Genomic DNA, 19955 nt, shown 5'->3' on the forward strand with positions numbered 1-19955 from the left:
CTCCAACCAGGGGGGACTGATTTAAAGGCCCCCATGTCAGCCATGTAGTCTGCCTCTATGGTACATTCTTCTTTGGAAGCTGCTATACAGTGGCTTTCTACTGCAGGGTGAGGACAGAGTAGTCATCCCTTGACACAATGAAACCAAAACATTTAATGAAATGTGAAAGGCAGGAAAGTTATTTTCAATCATGTTGACAGCATGAACAGCACATTTATAATTTTCCACTAGACACAATCTATAAAAGTAGGGATACTTTCCAGGTAGACTGTCCGTAAATGCTGTATGATTTTTTTTTTTGGGTGCTACCATCTGTAATGTATTGAATTGTTCGGTTTAGTTCATTAACAGTTGTCGGAGGTTCCAGAATTGCTTTGGGTCCCAAGCGTGGGCCATCTGTGTCTGGAGAAGAAGTCCTTACTTGCATCCTTTGCCAGGAGGAACAAGAAGTGCGGCTAGACAGATCTACTATGGTGCTGACTGCCTTTGTGCAGAAATCTACCACCCTGTCGCAGTCCCGAGGCATTACTTTCATACACTCAGGTGGTATGTATTTTCACAGTAATAACATGCACTAACGAAGTGTAAAATGCATTTTTTTTTTCACCCAATGTGAATGAGGTTTTGGAAATACCATTCACTTGCACTGTACTGTAGCTTGCTGCTAATTTTCTATGTGGATTCTACGTGGGAATTCCACACGGTGTCAACATAGTGGAACAGTTTAGTTCACACCAATAAGATGGGATGAACAGCAATGGCTAGTGGGACCAACAGTGTCAAACATGGTTGTTCAAACTGGACAGCAGGCAACACAGTTGAGTTTGGGCTTGCAAATCAATGAATTGTAGCATAATGCAGTTGTATGACAGATTACTGTATTTTTTGCCCTAAAAGACGCACCTTTTTCCCCTCAAAGTGGGGTGGGGGGAGATGTCAGTGCGTCTTATGGGGCAAATTCTAATGAGCACTTCTATTATGGAAGCACTCATTATTACAGGAGGACCAGGGAGCATGAATGCAGTGCTCCATGTGCGGGCTGTATACTCATTGCTTCCTGGTCTTCTTCGGCCACACACACTGCTGTGTCCTGCGCATAGCATGAGGACGTCAGTGCGCTTTGAGACCCCACACTTTGCAGCTTCATGTCATAGCACAGCGCGGCAGGAAGAGCGCTGGATCTCAGCAGCGGTGTCCGGAGCAGGAGAGGTGAGTTGATCTATTTTTCTCGCCCATTCCATTGGGGGAAACAGACCATGGGGTATAGACTAGGCCATTACCAGGAGGAGCCACTATGCAAATAAAAAAGAAAGCTCCTCCTCCACGGGCTATACCCCCAGACTCCCACAGGAGGACCTCAGTTCTTGCTTAGTGTCGGATAAGGAGGTTGACACTTCTGTTTTTTTTTTCTACTCCTGTTTTTTTTTTTTTTTTTTCACAGGACGCAGATAAGTATAATGCGGCTCTTCTTTCAGCAGGTTTGGAGAACTCACATCCAGGACGCCTGGGCCCTGGAAGTTGTAACCTCTGGTTACAAAATAGAGTTTGTTTCCAGGCCTCCGGAACGTTTCTTCCCTTCTCGGGTTTCGGGGGACCTCTTACAAGCGGTCTCTTCCCTTCTGGACAGGGGAGTAATTGCCCCAGTCCCTCTACAGGAACAAGGCGCAGGGTTCTACTTCAACCTATTTGTAGTGCCAAAGAAGGAGGGTTCAGTGCGCCCGGTCCTGGACCTGAAGCTGCTAAACAAGTCCCTGAGAGCCCCTGCGGTGGGGGGCTGTCTGCTCTCCTTTCAGCAGGTCTGGAGAGCTCACGTTCAAGACGCCTGGGCCCTGGAAATTGTAACTTCCGGTTACAAGATAGAATTCGCTTCCAGACCTCCGGAACGTTTCTTCCCTTCTCGGGTTCCGGGGGATCCGGCCCGAGCCTCTGCCCTTTTACAAGCGGTCTCTTCCCTTCTGGTCCGGGGAGTAGTTGCCCCAGTTCCTCTGGAGGAACAGGGAACAGGGTTCTACTCAAATCTCTTGTGGTGCCAAAGAAGGAGGGATCTGGACGTCTGGTCCTAGACCTGAAGCTGCTAAACAAGTCCCTGAGAGTGCGGAGGTTCCGGATGGAATCCCTCCGCTCAGTTATTGCTTCTCTTCTTCCAGGGGAGTTCCTCGCGTCGGTGGACATCCGGGACGCCTATCTGCATGTCCCTATTGCGGAATCTCACTTCAGATTCCTGCGCTTCACCATTGGGGGACATCATTATCAGTTCATCGCGCTTCCCTTTGGACTGGCGACAGCCCCGCGGGTATTTACCAAGATCTTGGCGCCGCTCATGGCGCTTCTTCGTACCAGAGGCATATCTCTGTTGCCCTACCTGGACGACATACTGATAAAGGCTCCCTCCCTTCCCCAGGCAGAGGACAGCGTCCGAATCACTATCCAGACTCTGGAACAGTTCGGCTGGCTGATCAACTTCCCGAAGTCCTCTCTTCGTCCTTCCCAGAGGGTGATTTTCCTGGGGATGATTATGGACACCACGGCAGCCCGGGTATTCCTTCAGGATGCCAAGTCCTCTGGGATTCAGGAGTCGGTGTTTCGCCTTCTGCTCTCCCGGTATCTCTCCATCCGGGAGTGCATGCAGGCTCTGGGGCTGATGGTGGCTTCCTTCGAAGCCGTCCCCTTTGCCCAGTTTCACACTCGGCCTCTGCAGCAGGCGATCCTGTCCTCCTGGGACAAGACATCGCGAGGTCTGGACTCTCGGATCCGCCTGCCTCCTCGGGTTCGCGCGGAACTCCCGTGGTGGCTCTCCTCTCGCAACCTGACTTCAGGGAGGTCCTTCCTTCCAATCTCCTGGACGGTCGTCACCACCGACGCCAGTCTCCTGGGTTGGGGTGGCGTTCTCCTGGACGGTTCAGGGGGTTTGGTCAGCGGTGGAGGTGCCTTCCGATCAACATTCTGGAGCTCAGAGCAATTTTCCTCTCCCTTTCTCATTGGACTATCTCTCCTGGCGGGTCACCCGGTAAGGGTCCAGTCGGACAATGCCACAGCCGTGGCTTACATCAATCATCAGGGCGGGACCCGAAGTCGGATGGTGATGCAGGAGGTGAAAGGGATCCTTCAGTGGGCGGAGACTCACGTTCCAGTTCTGTCGGCGGTGTACATCCCGGGGGTCGACAACTGGGCGGCGGACTTCCTCAGTCGCAACAAGGTGGATCCGGGAGAGTGGTCTCTGCACCCGGACGTATTCGAGGACGTCTGTCGTCGTTGGGCCAACCGGACGTGGACTTGATGGCTTCCAGACTCAACAACAAGGTTCCCACGTTCCTGGCCCGAGCTCGGTATCCGGAGGCGTACGGGGTGGACTCTCTGGTGTCTCCGTGGCGAGATTTCGCCCTCCTCTATGTCTTTCCACCGCTGCCGTTACTCCCAAATGTTCTTCGCAGGATCGCTGTAGAAGTGATTTCGACCATCCTCATCGCCCCTGATTGGCCTTGCCGTGCCTGGTTCTCGGAGGTCACTCGGAAGCTGGTGGACGTTCCGTGGCCTCTTCCTCTCAGAGAGGACCTGCTGTCTCAAGGACCGCTCTTCCACCAGAATTTACGGTCGCTTTGTTTAACGGAGTGGCTGTTGAGACCGCCATCCTGAAGAAGAGGGGCTTCTCGGACTCCTGTCGTGAAGACCATGATCAAAGCCAGGAAGCCAGCTTCCTCCCGGATATACTATCGTACCTGGAAGGCCTTTCTTGCCTTTTGAGAGAAACTAGACGTTTGTCCCCTTCTTTTATCTGTTCCGGTGGTCCTCTCCTTTCTCCAGTCGGGCCTAGAGCTGGGAATGTACCTGAGCTCCCTAAAAGGTCAAGTTTCGGCTCTTGCCATTTTCTTTCAGTGGTCCCTGGCTCTGCTCGGGCCTGTGAGGACCTTCATGCAGGGGGTGGCGCATTCAGTTTCCTCTGTATGTTCCTCTGCCCCCCCTGGGATCTCAATCTGGTTCTGTCTTCCCTCCAGGCGGCTCCCTTTGAACCCCTGAGGGAGATTTCCCTGACTCTTCTCATCTGGAAAGTGGTCTTTCTGGTGGCCATCACCTCTATCAGGAGGGTGTCGGAGCTGGCGGCTCTTTCCTCTAGGGAGCCCTTTTTGGTCTTCCACAAGGATAAGGTGGTGCTGCGCCCGGTCCCTTCTTTTTTGTCCAAGGTGGTCTCCGCCTTCCACCTCTTTTTGCACTTCTCCAGCGAACCGCAAGGAGCGCGCTCTCCATTCCCTGGATGTTGTACGTGCTTTGAGGGTGTACCTTTCGGTGACTGCCCCTCTTCCACCGTTCTGACTCCCTTTTCGTGGTTCCCGAAGGGCCTCGTAAGGATCTGGCAGGCCTCCAAGGTCACTGTAGCTCGGTGGATTCAGTCGGCTATTGCCATGGCGTATCGTTCCCGTGGCAGAGTTCCCCCGGTGGGGGCCTCCTGGGCTAGATGTAATCAAGCGTCTGCATCGCAACTTTGTAAGGCGCCAACCTGGTCGTCCTTACATACCTTTGCAAAGTTTTACCCACTGCACTCTTTGGCATCGGCTGATGCTGCTCTTGGGCGCAAGGTATTGCAGGCAGTGGTTCCTGTTTGACCGTTGGATGTGCCCCTCTGGCGGTGTTGATCTTTTTCCCACCTCATGGACTGCTCTGGGACGTCCCATGGTCTGTGTCCCCCAATGGAATGGGCGAGAAAAGGAGATTTTTTTGTGAAACTCGCCTGTAAAATCTTTTTCTCATCTTTTCCATTGGGGGACACAGCTCCCACCCATTCTTGTTTGTTGCAGGAGGGGTTGGTTCACTTATGTTGGGACCTTATGGTTTCGGTCCGATGGCGGTATTCTTTTGTTATGTTTTTCTTTGCAAAGTTTTGGTCTCCTTCTCCTACTGCTTTTGCACGCACTGAGGTCCTCCTGTGGGAGCCTGGGGGTATAGCCCGTGGAGGAGGAGCTAGCTTTCTTCTTTATTTGCATAGTGTCTCCTCCTGGTAATGGCCTAGGCTATACTCATGGTCTGTGTCCCCCAATGGAAAAGACGAGAAAAAGATTTTACAGGTGAGTTTCACAAAAAAAAAATCTCTGATCTGAGGTCTGATTCACATGGGGGACTTATTAACATGGAGGTGTGATTGGGGAGGTCTTAGAAACATTGGAGGTCTGATTGAAGGTCTCATTGGGCATCTGATCTAAGGTCTGATTGGGAGTCTGATCTGAGGTCTTAATAGGGGTCTTATTAACATTGGGGGTCTGATTGGGGGTCTTATTAAAATTGGGAGTCTGTTCTTAGTTCTGATTAACATTGGGGGTCTGATTGGAGGTCTGATGAGAATTTTATTTCTTATTTTCCTCCTCTAAAACCTAATGGGTATGTCTCTGTTGTCGTCAAACCGCAATGGAACTGAAGGATCTTATTATTAGTCTATTGAGAGGGTATGCAAATGAGCTCTTAGCAAGTTCTGCCTTTAATGCTGCCAGATGTAAGGCAGCTATCCTATAAGGCAATGTTCGACCTTTTAAAAGGCCTTGAGACATGACTTGGGTGTAATTAAGCCAACATCTCCTCTGCGGACAGCTGTTTCAGGGTGAATGCTCCTCATCAGTGCAGAGCAAAAAGTCTTAAAGGGAACCAGTCACCTAGAAAATGCATATTAAACCGCCAACAGTACCTATATTGCAGCCTGTAGCATGATTATAAAGGTGTCTTTGTCTTTTCGGTACAATGCGCCAAAGGTCTGAAAAAAAACTTTTATTCAACTGGCCACGCTATGTAAACGCTAGTCTTGAAGTCAAGGGAGTCAAGCGTGCCCCGCACCCTTGCCCGCCCTGCCCCCTTGCCTGCTCTGTAGTATTTGTTTGATAGGATTTCCAATTCCTTCACTGCTGGGCGCTTGAGCGTAGTCTCACGTATGCACAGGCTCTCATGTGCGAGTGCCTTATCATTGAGCCTACCTCACAGCGGAGTGGAACAGTGCGCAGGCGCCGGCACTGCAGGGACACCGCGCACGCGCATGAATACGTTTGAGCGTCCAATTCCTATCGATCAAACGCTAAGGGGGCGGGGCACGCTTGACTTCAGGCGAGAAAGCCGCTGCCCCCTTGACTTCAACACTATCGTTTACATAGCGTGGCCAGTTGAATAAAAGTATTTTTTCAGACTTTTGGCACATTGTACAGAAAAGACACAGACACCTTTATAATCATGCTACAGGCGGCAATAAGGTACTGCTGGCAGTTTGATATGCTTTTTCTGGGTGACAGGTTCCCTTTAACTCGGTGCAAGGCCTAGGTCAGGATTTGGGGAATACAGTATCTCCTTTAGAATTCCATATATGGAATTTAGAGGAGCATATATGGCCTATAAGACTCCTCATGTCATTTAAGGTGCTCTCCATGAGGAGATATTTTATTCCCCAAATATAAATCAGTTGAGCATTGTTGGTATCTGTCATTCGGTATGTGGCAAAGTGACACACTGTATGTGTGAACATAGCCTTACCAAAAAGAAATGTGCATTTTTTTTAATGACTGTATGTGTCACTATAAAGTTATTAGGAACCACAAGTGAACATTTGTAGTACTTTTCAATTATTTTTGAGTGAAAGAATAATATTTTTTTTGTACTGTGCATTGTCCTGAAATTAATTATTATGAATGTTTTGTCATTGTCAGAAACATATAATCCACTATTCACCAGCCCCGAATTGTCTTGTGGAACCCACACAGGAAGCTGTGGCCATGTGATGCATGTCACCTGCTGGCAGAAGTAAGTCGATTTCCACCACCCTTATGCCTTATTTACACAGTCCGTGTTCGGTCAGTTATTTCCATCAGTGATTTTGAGCCAAAACCAGGTGCAGCTCTAAATACAGAGCAGGTGCAGATCTTTCCCTTACCTTATGTCTGGTTTTGGCTCACAATCACTGATGGAAATCACTGACCAAACACTGACATGTGAATAAAGCTTTAATAAAGTGACAAAAAGTAGGGGGAAAAAGAGGACAAAGTGAATTGAATGTGGCACAGTCCTATACTGTTCTCGATTCTGATCCATTTACATTTTCTCAACTTCTATGCTGACACAACATAACAGTCATTTCTCCAGGGCTCTGGAGTAAAATGGTAACATCAGGGTTTTTCTTACTGACATGTAAGTTATCAGGCTACTTATATAGACCTTAAACCATATTTATTTAAATACAATTTGTGAAATTCCAGATTAATTTTTTTTTTATTCCTCTAAATAAATATGCTATTCACTAACTGACACTGTTATACGCGTCATAAAGAAATCTGTAAATTTGTACTCAGAAGAACTTAGAAAAGCGATATATGCTTGCCATAAAAGGACAAAAGAGTTGTCTGGGGATAAATAACTTTTCTCAGCCTGCCTCTACAATGGAAAAAATCATATTTACCTACTACCTGCCACTCTGGTCCTGTGCACTGGCTCCAGTTAGTTTGTCTTCCAGTCTGTGGCTTGTTTACTTTCTCACTGGCATGATCCTCTGCTCTGCCACAGCCAATGACTGTTTTCAGCGGTGACGTTTCCACAAGAGACACATTACCGCTGAAGCCAGTTTTTGGCTGCAGCAGATTAAGCAATATTAACAAGCCGCGGACCAGAAAATGGACACATGGGAGGCAGCACATAGGATCAGAGCAGCAGGGATCAGGTAAGTATGATTCTTTCCATAGCAGGGGCAAGCTCCCATGAAAAGTTAGTTATTCCAAAACAACCCCTTTAATGCTGTCTTCCCATTCTGTCTAGCAGTTCTGAGATGCCGGTCATGCACAGTAGTGAACTTCCTCCTCTGGTCTTATCTAATGAGAATGTGCAGCACAGTTTCAGGCATTGTAAATAAAGGCCTTGGAGCAGCATACCGTAACTAGTATAAGGCACAGGAGAGAGAGGTGAAAACTGAATATCGCCACTAGAACACCCTGCTGATCACTGTTTTTAGTATACGGACAGGAAAAACACAGGAGGGATGCGAGCTAATTATCTATCACTACTAGAACACCCTGCTTATCACTGATTATAGTATTAAGGGACAGTAGAGAACACAGGAGAGGTGAGAACTGATTATCTATCACCACTAGAACATTCTGCTTATCACTGATTATAGTATAAAGACAGAAGAGAACACAGGAGAGGTGAGAACTGATTATCTATCATCAATGGAACACCCTGCTTATCACTGATTATAGTACAAGGACAGGGGAAAACACAGGAGAGGTGAGAACTGATTATCACCACTAAAACACCCTGCTTATTATTGATTATAGTATAAGGACAGGAGAGAACACTAGAGAAGTGAGGACTGATTATCTATCACCACTAAAACACCCAGCTTATCACTGATTATAGTATAAGAACAGGAGAGAACACTGGAGAGGTGAGAACCTCCTGCTTTATCACTGTGCTGGGTAAATAAGTGCCTTGGATTGCTAGAACATAAAATATATTTATAAAATATTTCAATTAAAATTATATGAAAATTAATGAAACTATTAATAACAGATAATATTCTTTTTAAGCTGGAGTCGGTGCAGTTCAACCGACTTCTGCCTAAAACTAGCTTCAACTCTGACTCCACAGCCCTGCTTTTCTCAATACATGGTGTATATGTAAAACTGTTGGTTCAGCAAGGTAGTACATTTAATATGGACGCACATATAAATAAAAATAAGTGGTTTTTCACATGACCGTGTTCGTTTACTATCAGTTTTTAAAACTGCACACCTACCTGTACAGGTCAGTGGAGCCATTTGGGCATTCATTTTTTTTTTTATTGGATCCATGTGCCCAATTCGAGAAACAGACTGCAAGTTCTATTTTTGTCCATTTTTGTGGATCAGAATATCCCTTCCTATTAATGGGAGTGAAAAGTAATGGAATGAACTTTTTTAACAATCTTTTTTTTTGCAGATGGAAAATGTTATTCCCCAAACATTTGAAAAGTGGCAAATTCGCATAAGTGAAGCTTGCTCAACATATCACAAGACACATTTACTTATTTAAGTTAACACTGATCTCTGATCCTCTAGGTTTTTTGAGGCCATGCAAGCGAACATACAACACCATCTTCATGGAGATATGATCTATGACCTTGGAAATGGAGAATATTTATGCCCGTTATGCAAATGTCACTGCAACTCTGTTATTCCCATCATCCCAATTGTGGCAGAGCAAGTTAACAGGTGATTGTGCTCTTAGTGTAAGGCTTGTGATAGTCCTCTTCATAGGCATCCTGTGCTGTAGTTAAAGGGGTTGTTCCCGAGTGAATAATAATTTACTCCCATTATATACTTGCTATGGCACCTATGTACAAAAGGATCCAGCCTGTCTGACTGATCTACTTTGCATGTGTGACCACCAGAACTCACATTTTCTAACAGAATAAATGAATATTTGTTAATGGGACATATCTTTAGGCTTCTTTCACACCTGCGTTTAGGTGCGGATCCGTCTGGTATCTGCACAGACGGATCCGCACCTATAATGCAAATGCTTGTATCCGTTCAGAACGGATCCGTTTGCATTACCATGAACAAAAACAAACGGATCCGTTTTGACTTACATTGAAAGTCAATGGGAGGCGGATCCGTTTTCAATTGCACCATATTGTGTCAGTAAAAACGGATCCGTCCCCATTGACTTACATTGTAAGTCAGGACGGATCCGTTTGGCTCAGTTTCGTCAGACGGACATCAAAACGCTGCAGGCAGCGTTTTGGTGTCCGCCTCCAGAGCGGAATGGAGGCTGAACGGAGGCAAACTGAGGCATTCTGAACGGATCCTTATCCATTTAGAATGCATTGGGGCTGAACTGATCCGTTTTGGGCCGCTTGTGAGAGCCTTGAAACGGATCTCACAGGCGGACCCAGAAACGGCAGTGTGAAAGTAGCCTTAATTGGGTACCAGGGACACACGTAGAGGGATGTTTTTTTGTTGCTCAGAATCTCCCTGATTGTTAGTCCCTTTCTCCTGTACATCAAAGTGACCTTGCTACATTGGAGAGGAGTGAGGAGGTCCCTGTACAGCAGCATCGGTATGAGAGGGGTGGGAGGACGCCGAGTCTGGGCAGAAAGGCCACTCTGAGCCACAGTAACAGAGCAGCCCCCCTGCCCCTCACTCGCCCTCCTACTGCCCCTCTTATAGAGACACTGCTGTACACTCCTCTCCAATGTAGCACTTCAGAAGGGACATGTTACTCCTTGGAAGCAGATTTGATTGTGAAGTCAACAGGAAAGCAGAAAAACCTTAACCAAAAACTATTTTAATACTCGTTTAAGGCTACTTTCACCCTGGCGGTAGCCTTTTCCCTGCCGAATCAGTGCTACCGCAAGTCCACCATGCCGCCAGAAGTCTGCTATAGCCCTATTCACTATAATAGGACGGTCCGGAGGTCTGGCCACAGCACGGCAAACATGCAGAACGACGGGCGGAATAAAACTACAACATGCTGCGGTGTTTGTCCGGCCGCCTTGGCATGTTTGCCGTGCTGCGGCCAGACCTCTGGCCCGTCCCCATTATAGTGAATGGGGCTGGAGCGGACTTCCGCCAGCACGGTGGACTTGCGGTAGCACGGATCCGGCCGGCTGTTCCCCCGCCAGAACAGCCTGCCGGAAAAGGCTACCGCCAGTGTAAAAGTAGCCTAACGCTTAAAGACAACCTGTTTTTAACTAGTAACCTGCTACTGATTTTTCTGCTGTTTGAACATACCCTTAAATTGAGAGAAAAGGCCTGAGTGGGGTCTGCCAGGAGATTAATTCCAAAATATTTAATAACTGGATATTAACCTTGAAATTACTGACCCTACTGTACCTATCATTGTCACGGGGAGGCCCTCTCCAGGAGAAGAGAGATATAGAAGAAGGTCAACTGCGAATAAGGATGGTTTGTGTTCTTTCTCAGCTAGATTTTATAGAGGTGTTTCTTTACGCCACATTCCTACAATATCCACTGGGTTTTATGTTACGAATTCCGTAGTGGTCTGTATATAAAAAAATAAAAATCAGAAACCTAGAAACATAGAATGTGTCGGCAGATACATGTAGTCTGCCCAATAGCATTTGTACGACAATTGCAGTAACTATTCACATTAAAGTAACTGCAGTGTTCATAATACATCTCCCAATGTTATCAGATGTAGATTTACACACCTTGACAAAAAAAATAAAAAATACCGCACCGAGAAGGAGTTGTTGGAATGGAGTTGTTTATTGGGGAAAACTACAATGTTGAAAGGAGGCTCTAAGATCCTGTTGGGTGCCGCCAGTTTGGATTCAAGATGAGATATGGTTGGCCATGGAGATATACAGGTTCTGTATGGTATTTGGTGGCACATTCGCCCACAGATGTTGCAGCTGAGCCTGTAGATCCTGCACACTCGTAGGTTACTGTAGATGGAGTCCCAGCTGGTTCCATAAATGCTCAATTGGCGATAAATCTGGTGACCGGGCATGCAGAGGAAGTATGCAACCCTTGTGCGTGGGCAGGCATTATCCTGCTTAGAAATGCCAATTGGAAGCCCTGCCATGACATTGATGTTTCTATCTGGGTGTTTTTTTATTTATTTTTATTTTCCTTTTGTCAGTGAGTGTATTTGGGCCTAGCCATTTTGATCTGTATGTGCTATAGACCCAATAACCTTAGTCAACCTCGTTGCAGACAGTCTATAAATTATGATAAAATACATTGGGCCTTTTTCTAATGGCTGCTTTAGCAATTTCCAATTGCAATTCTTAGTTTAAGTAGATGCGCCTTATACTGTGGAGCAGTCCTTCTTCCTTTGTCCTATTAACTTTATTATATCTAATCTCTCTCTCTGCAGTGCTGAGGCCGAATCATTGGGAGAGGTACTGTCATTGTCTCGCTGGTTGGATGTTGTTGGGACCAGGATATCGGGTTACAATCTGAAAATCTCAAAAGGTTTCTTTCATTGTTTTTTCCTTTTTCAGCTGTATACATAGCTAAATTCCAACAGATGTTTATTACACAACTTTTATCCTGAAATAGATTGTCCTCACTTCTACAAGTGTTGTATTCTATCCCCTTTCCAGTATCCACCATACATGTAGTGTGTATGTGGGGTCTGTAGACATGACACCCACTCAGGAGCCGAGCAGGCACCATCATTTGTGGATGACTGCAACGCTGATCACGGACATTTAACCCCTCAGATGCTATGGTCAAGGCTACTCCTTGGCCCCCTGCCATTAAAAATTGTAAGAGCTATTCAGTTGCCATGGCAGTTTTGCACCTTATGAAGGCTGCCAGGTCTGCCATAGCCAAGTTCCTATTCCTGTGTTCTATTGGAGAACAGCAACTTTTCTGTAGACCGCGATGATAAACCACTGCAGTCTATGGTCGAAGTGATCTGATGATCGCATGTCTCCCCTAGGGGAGCTAAAAATCAAACTAAAAGAAAGTTTAAAAGCTTTTTAAAAATATATTTTTTTTTTAAAGTGAATCACCCCCTTTCCCCATTTTATAAAATAAAACATAATTTGTAAAATAAGAAAACGCGGTCGGCAATAGTACAACTCGTAGGCTTGAAATTTTGTGGTGTCAGTGGCAAGCAATAGTACATAAAACATCCACAAGAAGGAAACGGCTCTTACAAAAACGTAGTTTTTGTTGTTGTTGTTGTTGTTGTTGTTTAGATGCCGTTATAGGAAGAGGGCTATAGTGGCATTTAGACACAGGCTGGTGCTACGAGTACTCTGTGACCCTGTGCATAAATGTTTAAATAGTATTCCTAGTCTTACTGCCCATCTTCTTATTCTTCCACTCCTTAACCCGTTAATGACTGCCAATACGCCTTTTTAAGGTGGTCACTAATGGCTGCATGGGAGCACTGCTTCTTTCTAACAAGCTGGGATATGATGTTTAACCCCTTAGATTCCACGGTGGAACTCCCTCTGCCCAGTATAGCTATGCCTGCAAATAAAAATTTGCGGGGTCCCGATGGGCTACTTTCACACCTGCATCTGGCTTTTCAGGCAGGCTTTTCCAGCAGAGAATGCTGGGACTTGTCAAACAAAAAAGCTGCATGCAGCAGTTTTTGCCCGAGCGATTTCTGGCATATTTGCCAGGTAGAGGCTGGATCTCTGTTGGACCCCATTTAGGTAACGGGGTCTGGCAGGCAGGCAGCGGTATCCGGCAATGCTGGATCTGGAGAATTCCAGCAAGCTATTCTATGCAGGAACCACAGCCGCAGGGGTGAAAATAGCCCTAGGGTGCAGGCACACAGTGCAGTTCTGACATGCATTCAGGATGCAGTTTTCAATTTAGCCAGTTTAGCAGCCTCATTAAACCCTGTTCTGCATTATGGGAATGCTTTAAGTAATTTCAGCTTGCTACAATAAAAAACTGCATCCTGAATGCATGTCAGATCTGCACTGTGTGCCAGCACCCTTAGCATGGATGGGGCCTAATGAATGCCCTGGGTCTGCTTGCAGTGTATGCCCATCAGGCTGTGCCTTTCTGGTGAAGCCTGATGGTGCCTGTCAGTATAACACTGACATATAATACACTGTACTGCATATGCTGTACAGTGTATTATGTTAGCGATCAAAAGATCACCTGTTAAAGACCCCTTACAGGAATAGTAATTGGTTAAAAAAAACTCTCCAAGTTCAAAAACGCACCTTTTTTCATTGAAAAAATAGCAAAACGGGACAGTGGAGAGCCGGACAAACATCCCTTTTGTTTTATTATCAGGAATACTTTTATTATCAGGAATAGTGTGAATATGAAGTTTTATTTTGCCAGGTTCTGCCCCCTCAAGTGCCAAAGAGGCGTGGCTTCACTGACGTGCTCTCTGAATTAAGCTGCTTCACAGCCCCTGCCTTTTTGACAGCTGTAGCACCCAACCAGGAGACCATTACAGCTGTCAGCAGAGGCAAGTGGCTGATAAGCATCTCAATGCAGAGCGAAGCACCAAAGCACTAAATTGTATCTTTTAAAAGGAGGATAACCTGTCCATACACACTGTAGCATAAAGAGACATCATAGAGAAGCTCTCGACCCCTGTCTGTGAGCCAAAAACAAATTATGGGGAGCACATTGTTTTGGTTGGTACGATAAAATGTCATCCGTACACGAATGGGTGTTTTTGGTTTTTCTTCAGAGAAACATCTATGGCCCGCTTAAGGCCTCATGCACATGACTGTTGTGTGTTTTGCAGTCCGCAAATTGCGGATCCGCAAAACACAGATGGCGTCCGTGTGCGTTCCGCAATTTGCGGAACGGCACGGACAGCCATTGATATAACTGCCTATTCTTGTCCGCAAAACGGACAAGAATAGGACAGGTTAAATTTTAATTTTTTGCGGAGCAACGGATGCGGACAGCACACGGAGTCCTGTCCGCATCTTTTGGGGTCCGCATCAAAGCTGCAAAAACTCCGGCTCGGATGCGGACCAAAACAAAGGTCGTGTGCATGAGGCCTAAGACTGGAAAAGCTCTGTGCAAGTTGTAATTATAGATGCTAATTATGACATCTCATCATTTTTTAATAGGGGAAAAGTCATTATCACCTCAATTTCTTAAAAGTGAAGACAGTCAAAGTTATGAGTTCAGATCCATCCTGAGCTTTGGAGTACAGTCACCGTAAGTGTTTCAAGAATGTTTTCTCATTTCCTAACCAATCCATGCACTCATCAGTTCCAAAAGATAGAGATATCAAAAAGCAAGAAGGAGGGATACATTTTGTCAGAAGTAGCGTCTGTCCTCTGCCCAAGATGGACACATAACAATGGTGATATCTATGGGCAGCTACATGAGACCCCATTATAAAAAGCTTATCGAACTTAACACATGGCTTGCTGGAAGATTTAAATACAAATAGAGAGGAGTGCACCTACAGGTATACATCAAATAGCAACCATATAATCTATTCCTCGTCCGTGGATGCATCAATTGTAACAATCAGCACTGTGGGTCATGGCACCCTGGCACTGCAGCCGACGATGCATTACAAACATTGATCAATTGTGTGTGCATTTCTTTTTTAAAGGGTTACTGAGTTTTCAGAAAACTTTTTCAAAGACTTCTCAAAAGTTTTTATCGGGGGAGATCTGAGTGCTTAGATCCCCACCCATTGCTCGAGCGAGGCGAGAGAAGCGCTCACATATCACTCTTTCTCTGTTTGCTGCAGGTGACGAAGCGAGACGGACATAATAGAAAGTCTATAGCCCCGTCTTGATTCCATCTCCTTCAGTGAGGAGAGCGCTTCTCTGTCCTCGTTTTAGTGATCAGTGGAGATCTCAGCAAAAACTTTTGATGCGTCTCTGAACAGGTTTTCTGAAAACTCAGTGACCCTTAAAATAATTATTTATTACATTTTCCTATACATGACCATAATACTATCAGAATACACAATCCCAGTCTCACCCCATCACCCACCCAATCAGGAAGAAAGATGGAAAATAAATGCATCCTTTATTTCCTATTAAAGATGACTATTATAGTCCAGAAGTCTCACCCAAGGTTTTCTGAGCTTATAAGAGTTCATTCTGAGCTTTATTTCCCACGCTATCTTCTCCAGTTTTCTATTATACCCTGCTGCATTTATTCATTCACTTATTATGGAAGCCGTATTCTGCAGACTTCACAATTAATAACTACTCTTGAAATAATATTCTAGTTAAATCCTGATTTTTTTTATTTTTTTTATATTAATTTAGTCTGATATTTTTAATGGCCCCTAAAATACAAACTGCAGGATCTATACTTAGAGAGGAATTGAATATTTAGTTAACCCATTGCACAATTTCAGTCCAATAGCTAAATAATTTAGGACCGTGCCAAAACAGAGATTATCCCTGCGTTAAAGGGGTTGTCTCACTTCGGTAAATGGCCTTTATTATGTAGGGAAAGTTACTACAAGCCACTCACTAATGTATTGTGATTGTCCATATTGCCTCCTTTGCTGGCTTGATTCATTTTTCCATCACATTATACACTGCTCGTTTCCAGGGATTACGACCACCCTCTAATCCAGCAGCGGTAGTCATGCTTGCACACTATAGGAAAAAGCCCCGGACTGTGTGAGTGTGCATAGGCATGCAGCGCAGCAGCTCCCGTCCTGACCATGATAGATCTGATACAAAGGTGGTCATAACCCCTGGAAACGTGTAGTGTATAATGTGATAGAAAAATGAATCCAGCCAGCAAAGGAGGCAATATGGACAATCACAATACATTAGGAAGTGCCTCGTATTCACTTTATCTACATGATAAATGCTATTTGCTGAAGTGAGACTTTGACTCCTCCATGAAATAAGCTTTTTTTCTGTTTCCGGTACTCCTATTTTACAAAGAAACATTGAAGTATGATATAATTGACTTAAAAAACTTGAGAAACCTCGTGTGAGACTTTCGCAGATATCACCGATATTCATTTGCTCATTTCAATAAACTTTAATTGCATTGATCCAGAGGACCCCTTTCATTTTTATTTTGCATGGAAAAGTATCATTCTCAATGTGGTTCTTCAAATTTTAGGGATTGCGGTGCCTTCTTTCTAAAATAATCTCGCTTACATTTTTCCAGGCCGAAATATTCTGCTAGCACAAAAGAAATACTGGCCCATTTTGCTGAAACTGTCTACTGTGTAGGTCTGAACGTTCCACCTAACGGAAGCGACCCGCGTGTGCCCGTGATGACCTGGAATACATGTGCATTTACCATACAGTCTATAGGTAAGGATGTGATCACCATTGACGCACAACAAACCCCGAAACCGGCTCATGTGTTACAATGTAAGTTGTTTTCTTACAGAGAGTTTACTAAGGGATGACGACAAACCTTTGTTTGGTTCCCTGCAGAACCGGCAGGTAAGGGTGAATGAAAAGATGGAGTTAAGTGAGTCGGACATTAGACAGCAGCTTCCCAATGCTTCCTGTCTCTTAAGAGCATTATCTCAGAGCATCAGTGTTTAAGAAGCTTTTCTATCTTGGCTTATACTGGCGTGACTTACATTATGACCTTTTTATCATGACTGCATCAAGCTGACTTCAGTATACACCAGCAAGTCACTGGACTCTGTAAGGAGCATACTGGTGTGTATGCTTGCAGGACTGCTTTTACCAGTTTCAACACGAACCTTAAAGAGCAGCTGTCACCTCTCCGGACATGTCTGTTTCAGTGACTGTATGCATTCCCGATGTAATAACAATTCTGGAGCATCTTTTCTTATGACTCTATGATGTGCCATTCCTGCATTATTCCTGCTGGAAGTTTACAAATAAATTGCCAGCGGTGTTACCAGTAGCAGGTGTCTGACTCTGTCCTCATCAGTGCTACTGGTGTCAGACTGTGCAGCAAACCCCTTCCCCCCTCTCTTGCATAACCCCTTTAATTTGGAGGCAATGTCAACTTATTCTGTATGGAGCACTAGTCTTTTAGTTCCATCTGTATATTGGTAAAAATCCCAGTGGCTCCTTGCCACCAACAGTCAGTGTACATCTCCATATCCATCCAAGGGGTGAAGCTGTGCAGGTTACAGGGGAAGCAGTCGTACCAAAGGCCCCTCTGCCACATAAGAAGGCATCAGTATTATAAATGGCACATGGCAGGATGGAGCCCTGCTACAGATTTTGCTTTGGAATCCAACAGCTGCTACATTTCTTATGGCCGTTTTGGTCAGTGATAGATTTTAGGCTGCTTTCAGACAGGCGATTGTGATCTGTGAATTACGTTCCGTGTGACAACCATATTCCTCAAAACGTATGCTAACTGATGGCATTTGTAAGACTGATCAGGATCCTGATCCGCCTTACAAATGCATTGAAATACCGGATCCGTATTTTTTTCACCTTTTTTGGTCTGCGCATGCGGTTTTATCTCTGTCCTGATCAGTCAAAAAGACTGAACTGAAGACATCCTGATGCATCCTGAACGGATTGCTCTCCATTCAGAATGCATGGGGATAAAACTCATCAGTTCTTTTCCGGTATTTAGCCCCTAGGACGGAACTCGGTGCCGGAAAAGAAAAACGCTAGTGTGAAAGTACCCTAAACCCAAAGTCAGGTTGGTATTCACAGTCAGTTTGGTTCAGACGAGCTGCAGTTTGTTTGGGAACGTAGCCATCACATGGAACCTGTTTCACGGACCACACTTTCCCTTCTAAAAGCAACCTTTTTTTGAATATCCTTGTATGTTTATTGTGTACCTTGGGGAAGCTCCCAACATTCACACTCAATATGCCTACAAGGTTATATTATCCAGGCATGGGCCAAAAGAGTATCATTCTGGCCTCTGCCTGGTAGGCATGCACCAATATACCAGAAAAGATTATTGCATACATTAGTAGACAAAGCCAGACAGAGGCAGAAATGACACTAAAACTTGACAATAAGTGTAATTATATGATATTGACATTCCCAATGGGATTTGTTTTTCTCTTTTTCACTTAAAGGGGCTGTCCCACAAAGTATATTTCTCATTTATCCGCTTTCGGACTGATGAAAACACCCAGAGCTGAACTCAGCTGTCTGTGTCAGACCCCTGGACAATGAATGGAGCCACACCGCATATGTGTGACCACCACTGCATTCAGACTCCTCACTGCGCTCGTGCAGTGAGGTGGGAACATGGGGCACAAGACCCCTGTTCTAGTGATCGTGGAAGCCGCACCAATCAGACATTTATCACCTGTCCTGTGTATAGGTGATAAATGTGCTTAGTAGGATAACACCTTTAAGAGTCGGCAGCTATGTTCATTTTGCCCCTGAATAAGCATTGTGTCATATAGCCAGAACTAGAACTATATCTGATGACGAGTGTACTTTTTATATTAATTCTTTTTTCTAATTTATTCATTTTCCAGTATTGCCTTCTATAACTTTTATGCTTCTTCCAGCATTCTGATCTTAAAACCTTAGTGAAATTTGCTGAAGCACAAAGAGTCACGTGTCATCAAACTACAATACAGAGCCATCTTGTGCAGTTACTTACAGGTGGGTTGTTCTTTCACTGTATATACAAAGCTGTGCTTAGTTATATATACCTGTCACTAGATACATACCTTGTCTAATGCTATACATCTCACCACTGATTAAAGAGGTTCTCTGGGCTTTCTTATATTGATGACCTATCCTCAGGATAGGTCATCAATATCAGATTGGCGGGGGTCCGACACCCGGCACTCCCGCCAATCAGCTGTATGAGTAGACGGTGCGCTCAGTGCCATCTCCTGTCTCTCTTCCTGCTCTGCTGCTGTATGTCTATAGGACAGGAAGAGAGAAGGGAGGCGGCACGTGCACACAGCGCGCTCCGTCTCCTCAGGGAGCTGATCAGTGCGGGTGCTAGGTGTCAGACCACCGCCGATCTAAGGCTACTTTCACACTGGCGTTTCTGGGTCGGCTTGTGAGATCTGTTTCAGGGCTCTCACAAGTGGCCCAAAACTGATCAGTTTAGCCCCAATGCATTCTGAATGGATAAGGATCCGTTCAGAATGCATCAGTTTGCCTCTGTTCAGCCTCCATTCCGCTCTGGAGGCGTACGCAGCGTTTTGATGTCCGCCTGACGATGCGATGCCAAACGGATCCATCTAAGTGAATGGGGACGGATACGGTTTTACTGACACAAATTGGTGCAATTGAAAACGGATCCTCCTCCCATTGACTTTCAATGTAAGTCAAAACTGATCCGTTTGCATTATAGGTGCGGATCCGTTTGTGCAGATACCAGACGGATCCGCACCCTAACGCAAGTGTGAAATAATAATAATAATGATGACCTATCCTGAGGATATATGAAAAAGCCCGAAGAACCCCTTTAAAAATATGTGAAAGAGATGTACTTCATGACTGTGTCACCTGTCCTACAAATGAATGCCAGTGATAAACAAGGAATATACTGCATTTATCATCACTGTTTGTCAGTCTGAAGCATTTTCTCCAGGATCACAGGCACAAAAGTTTTGTCAAGAAATCCTGC

The 19955-nt window shown here is 45.2% G+C and overlaps 1 protein-coding gene across 2 annotated transcripts in view; it reads left to right on the plus strand.

The window, feature by feature from the left end:
* UBR1 (ubiquitin protein ligase E3 component n-recognin 1) overlaps nucleotides 1–19955 on the plus strand; it is a 121460-nt gene that overhangs the window by 79620 nt on the left and 21885 nt on the right. For both annotated transcript variants that reach the window (XM_044271645.1, XM_044271646.1), the window contains exons 30-37: nucleotides 341–546; nucleotides 6672–6765; nucleotides 9051–9203; nucleotides 11839–11936; nucleotides 14531–14621; nucleotides 16566–16714; nucleotides 16794–16849; nucleotides 18877–18973. In XM_044271645.1, the coding sequence (XP_044127580.1) occupies nucleotides 341–546; nucleotides 6672–6765; nucleotides 9051–9203; nucleotides 11839–11936; nucleotides 14531–14621; nucleotides 16566–16714; nucleotides 16794–16849; nucleotides 18877–18973 (944 nt within the window). The remainder of the gene's footprint in view (nucleotides 1–340; nucleotides 547–6671; nucleotides 6766–9050; nucleotides 9204–11838; nucleotides 11937–14530; nucleotides 14622–16565; nucleotides 16715–16793; nucleotides 16850–18876; nucleotides 18974–19955) is intronic.

This window comes from Bufo gargarizans, chromosome 11 (assembly GCF_014858855.1).
Source record: "Bufo gargarizans isolate SCDJY-AF-19 chromosome 11, ASM1485885v1, whole genome shotgun sequence".
NCBI lineage: Eukaryota > Metazoa > Chordata > Amphibia > Anura > Bufonidae > Bufo > Bufo gargarizans.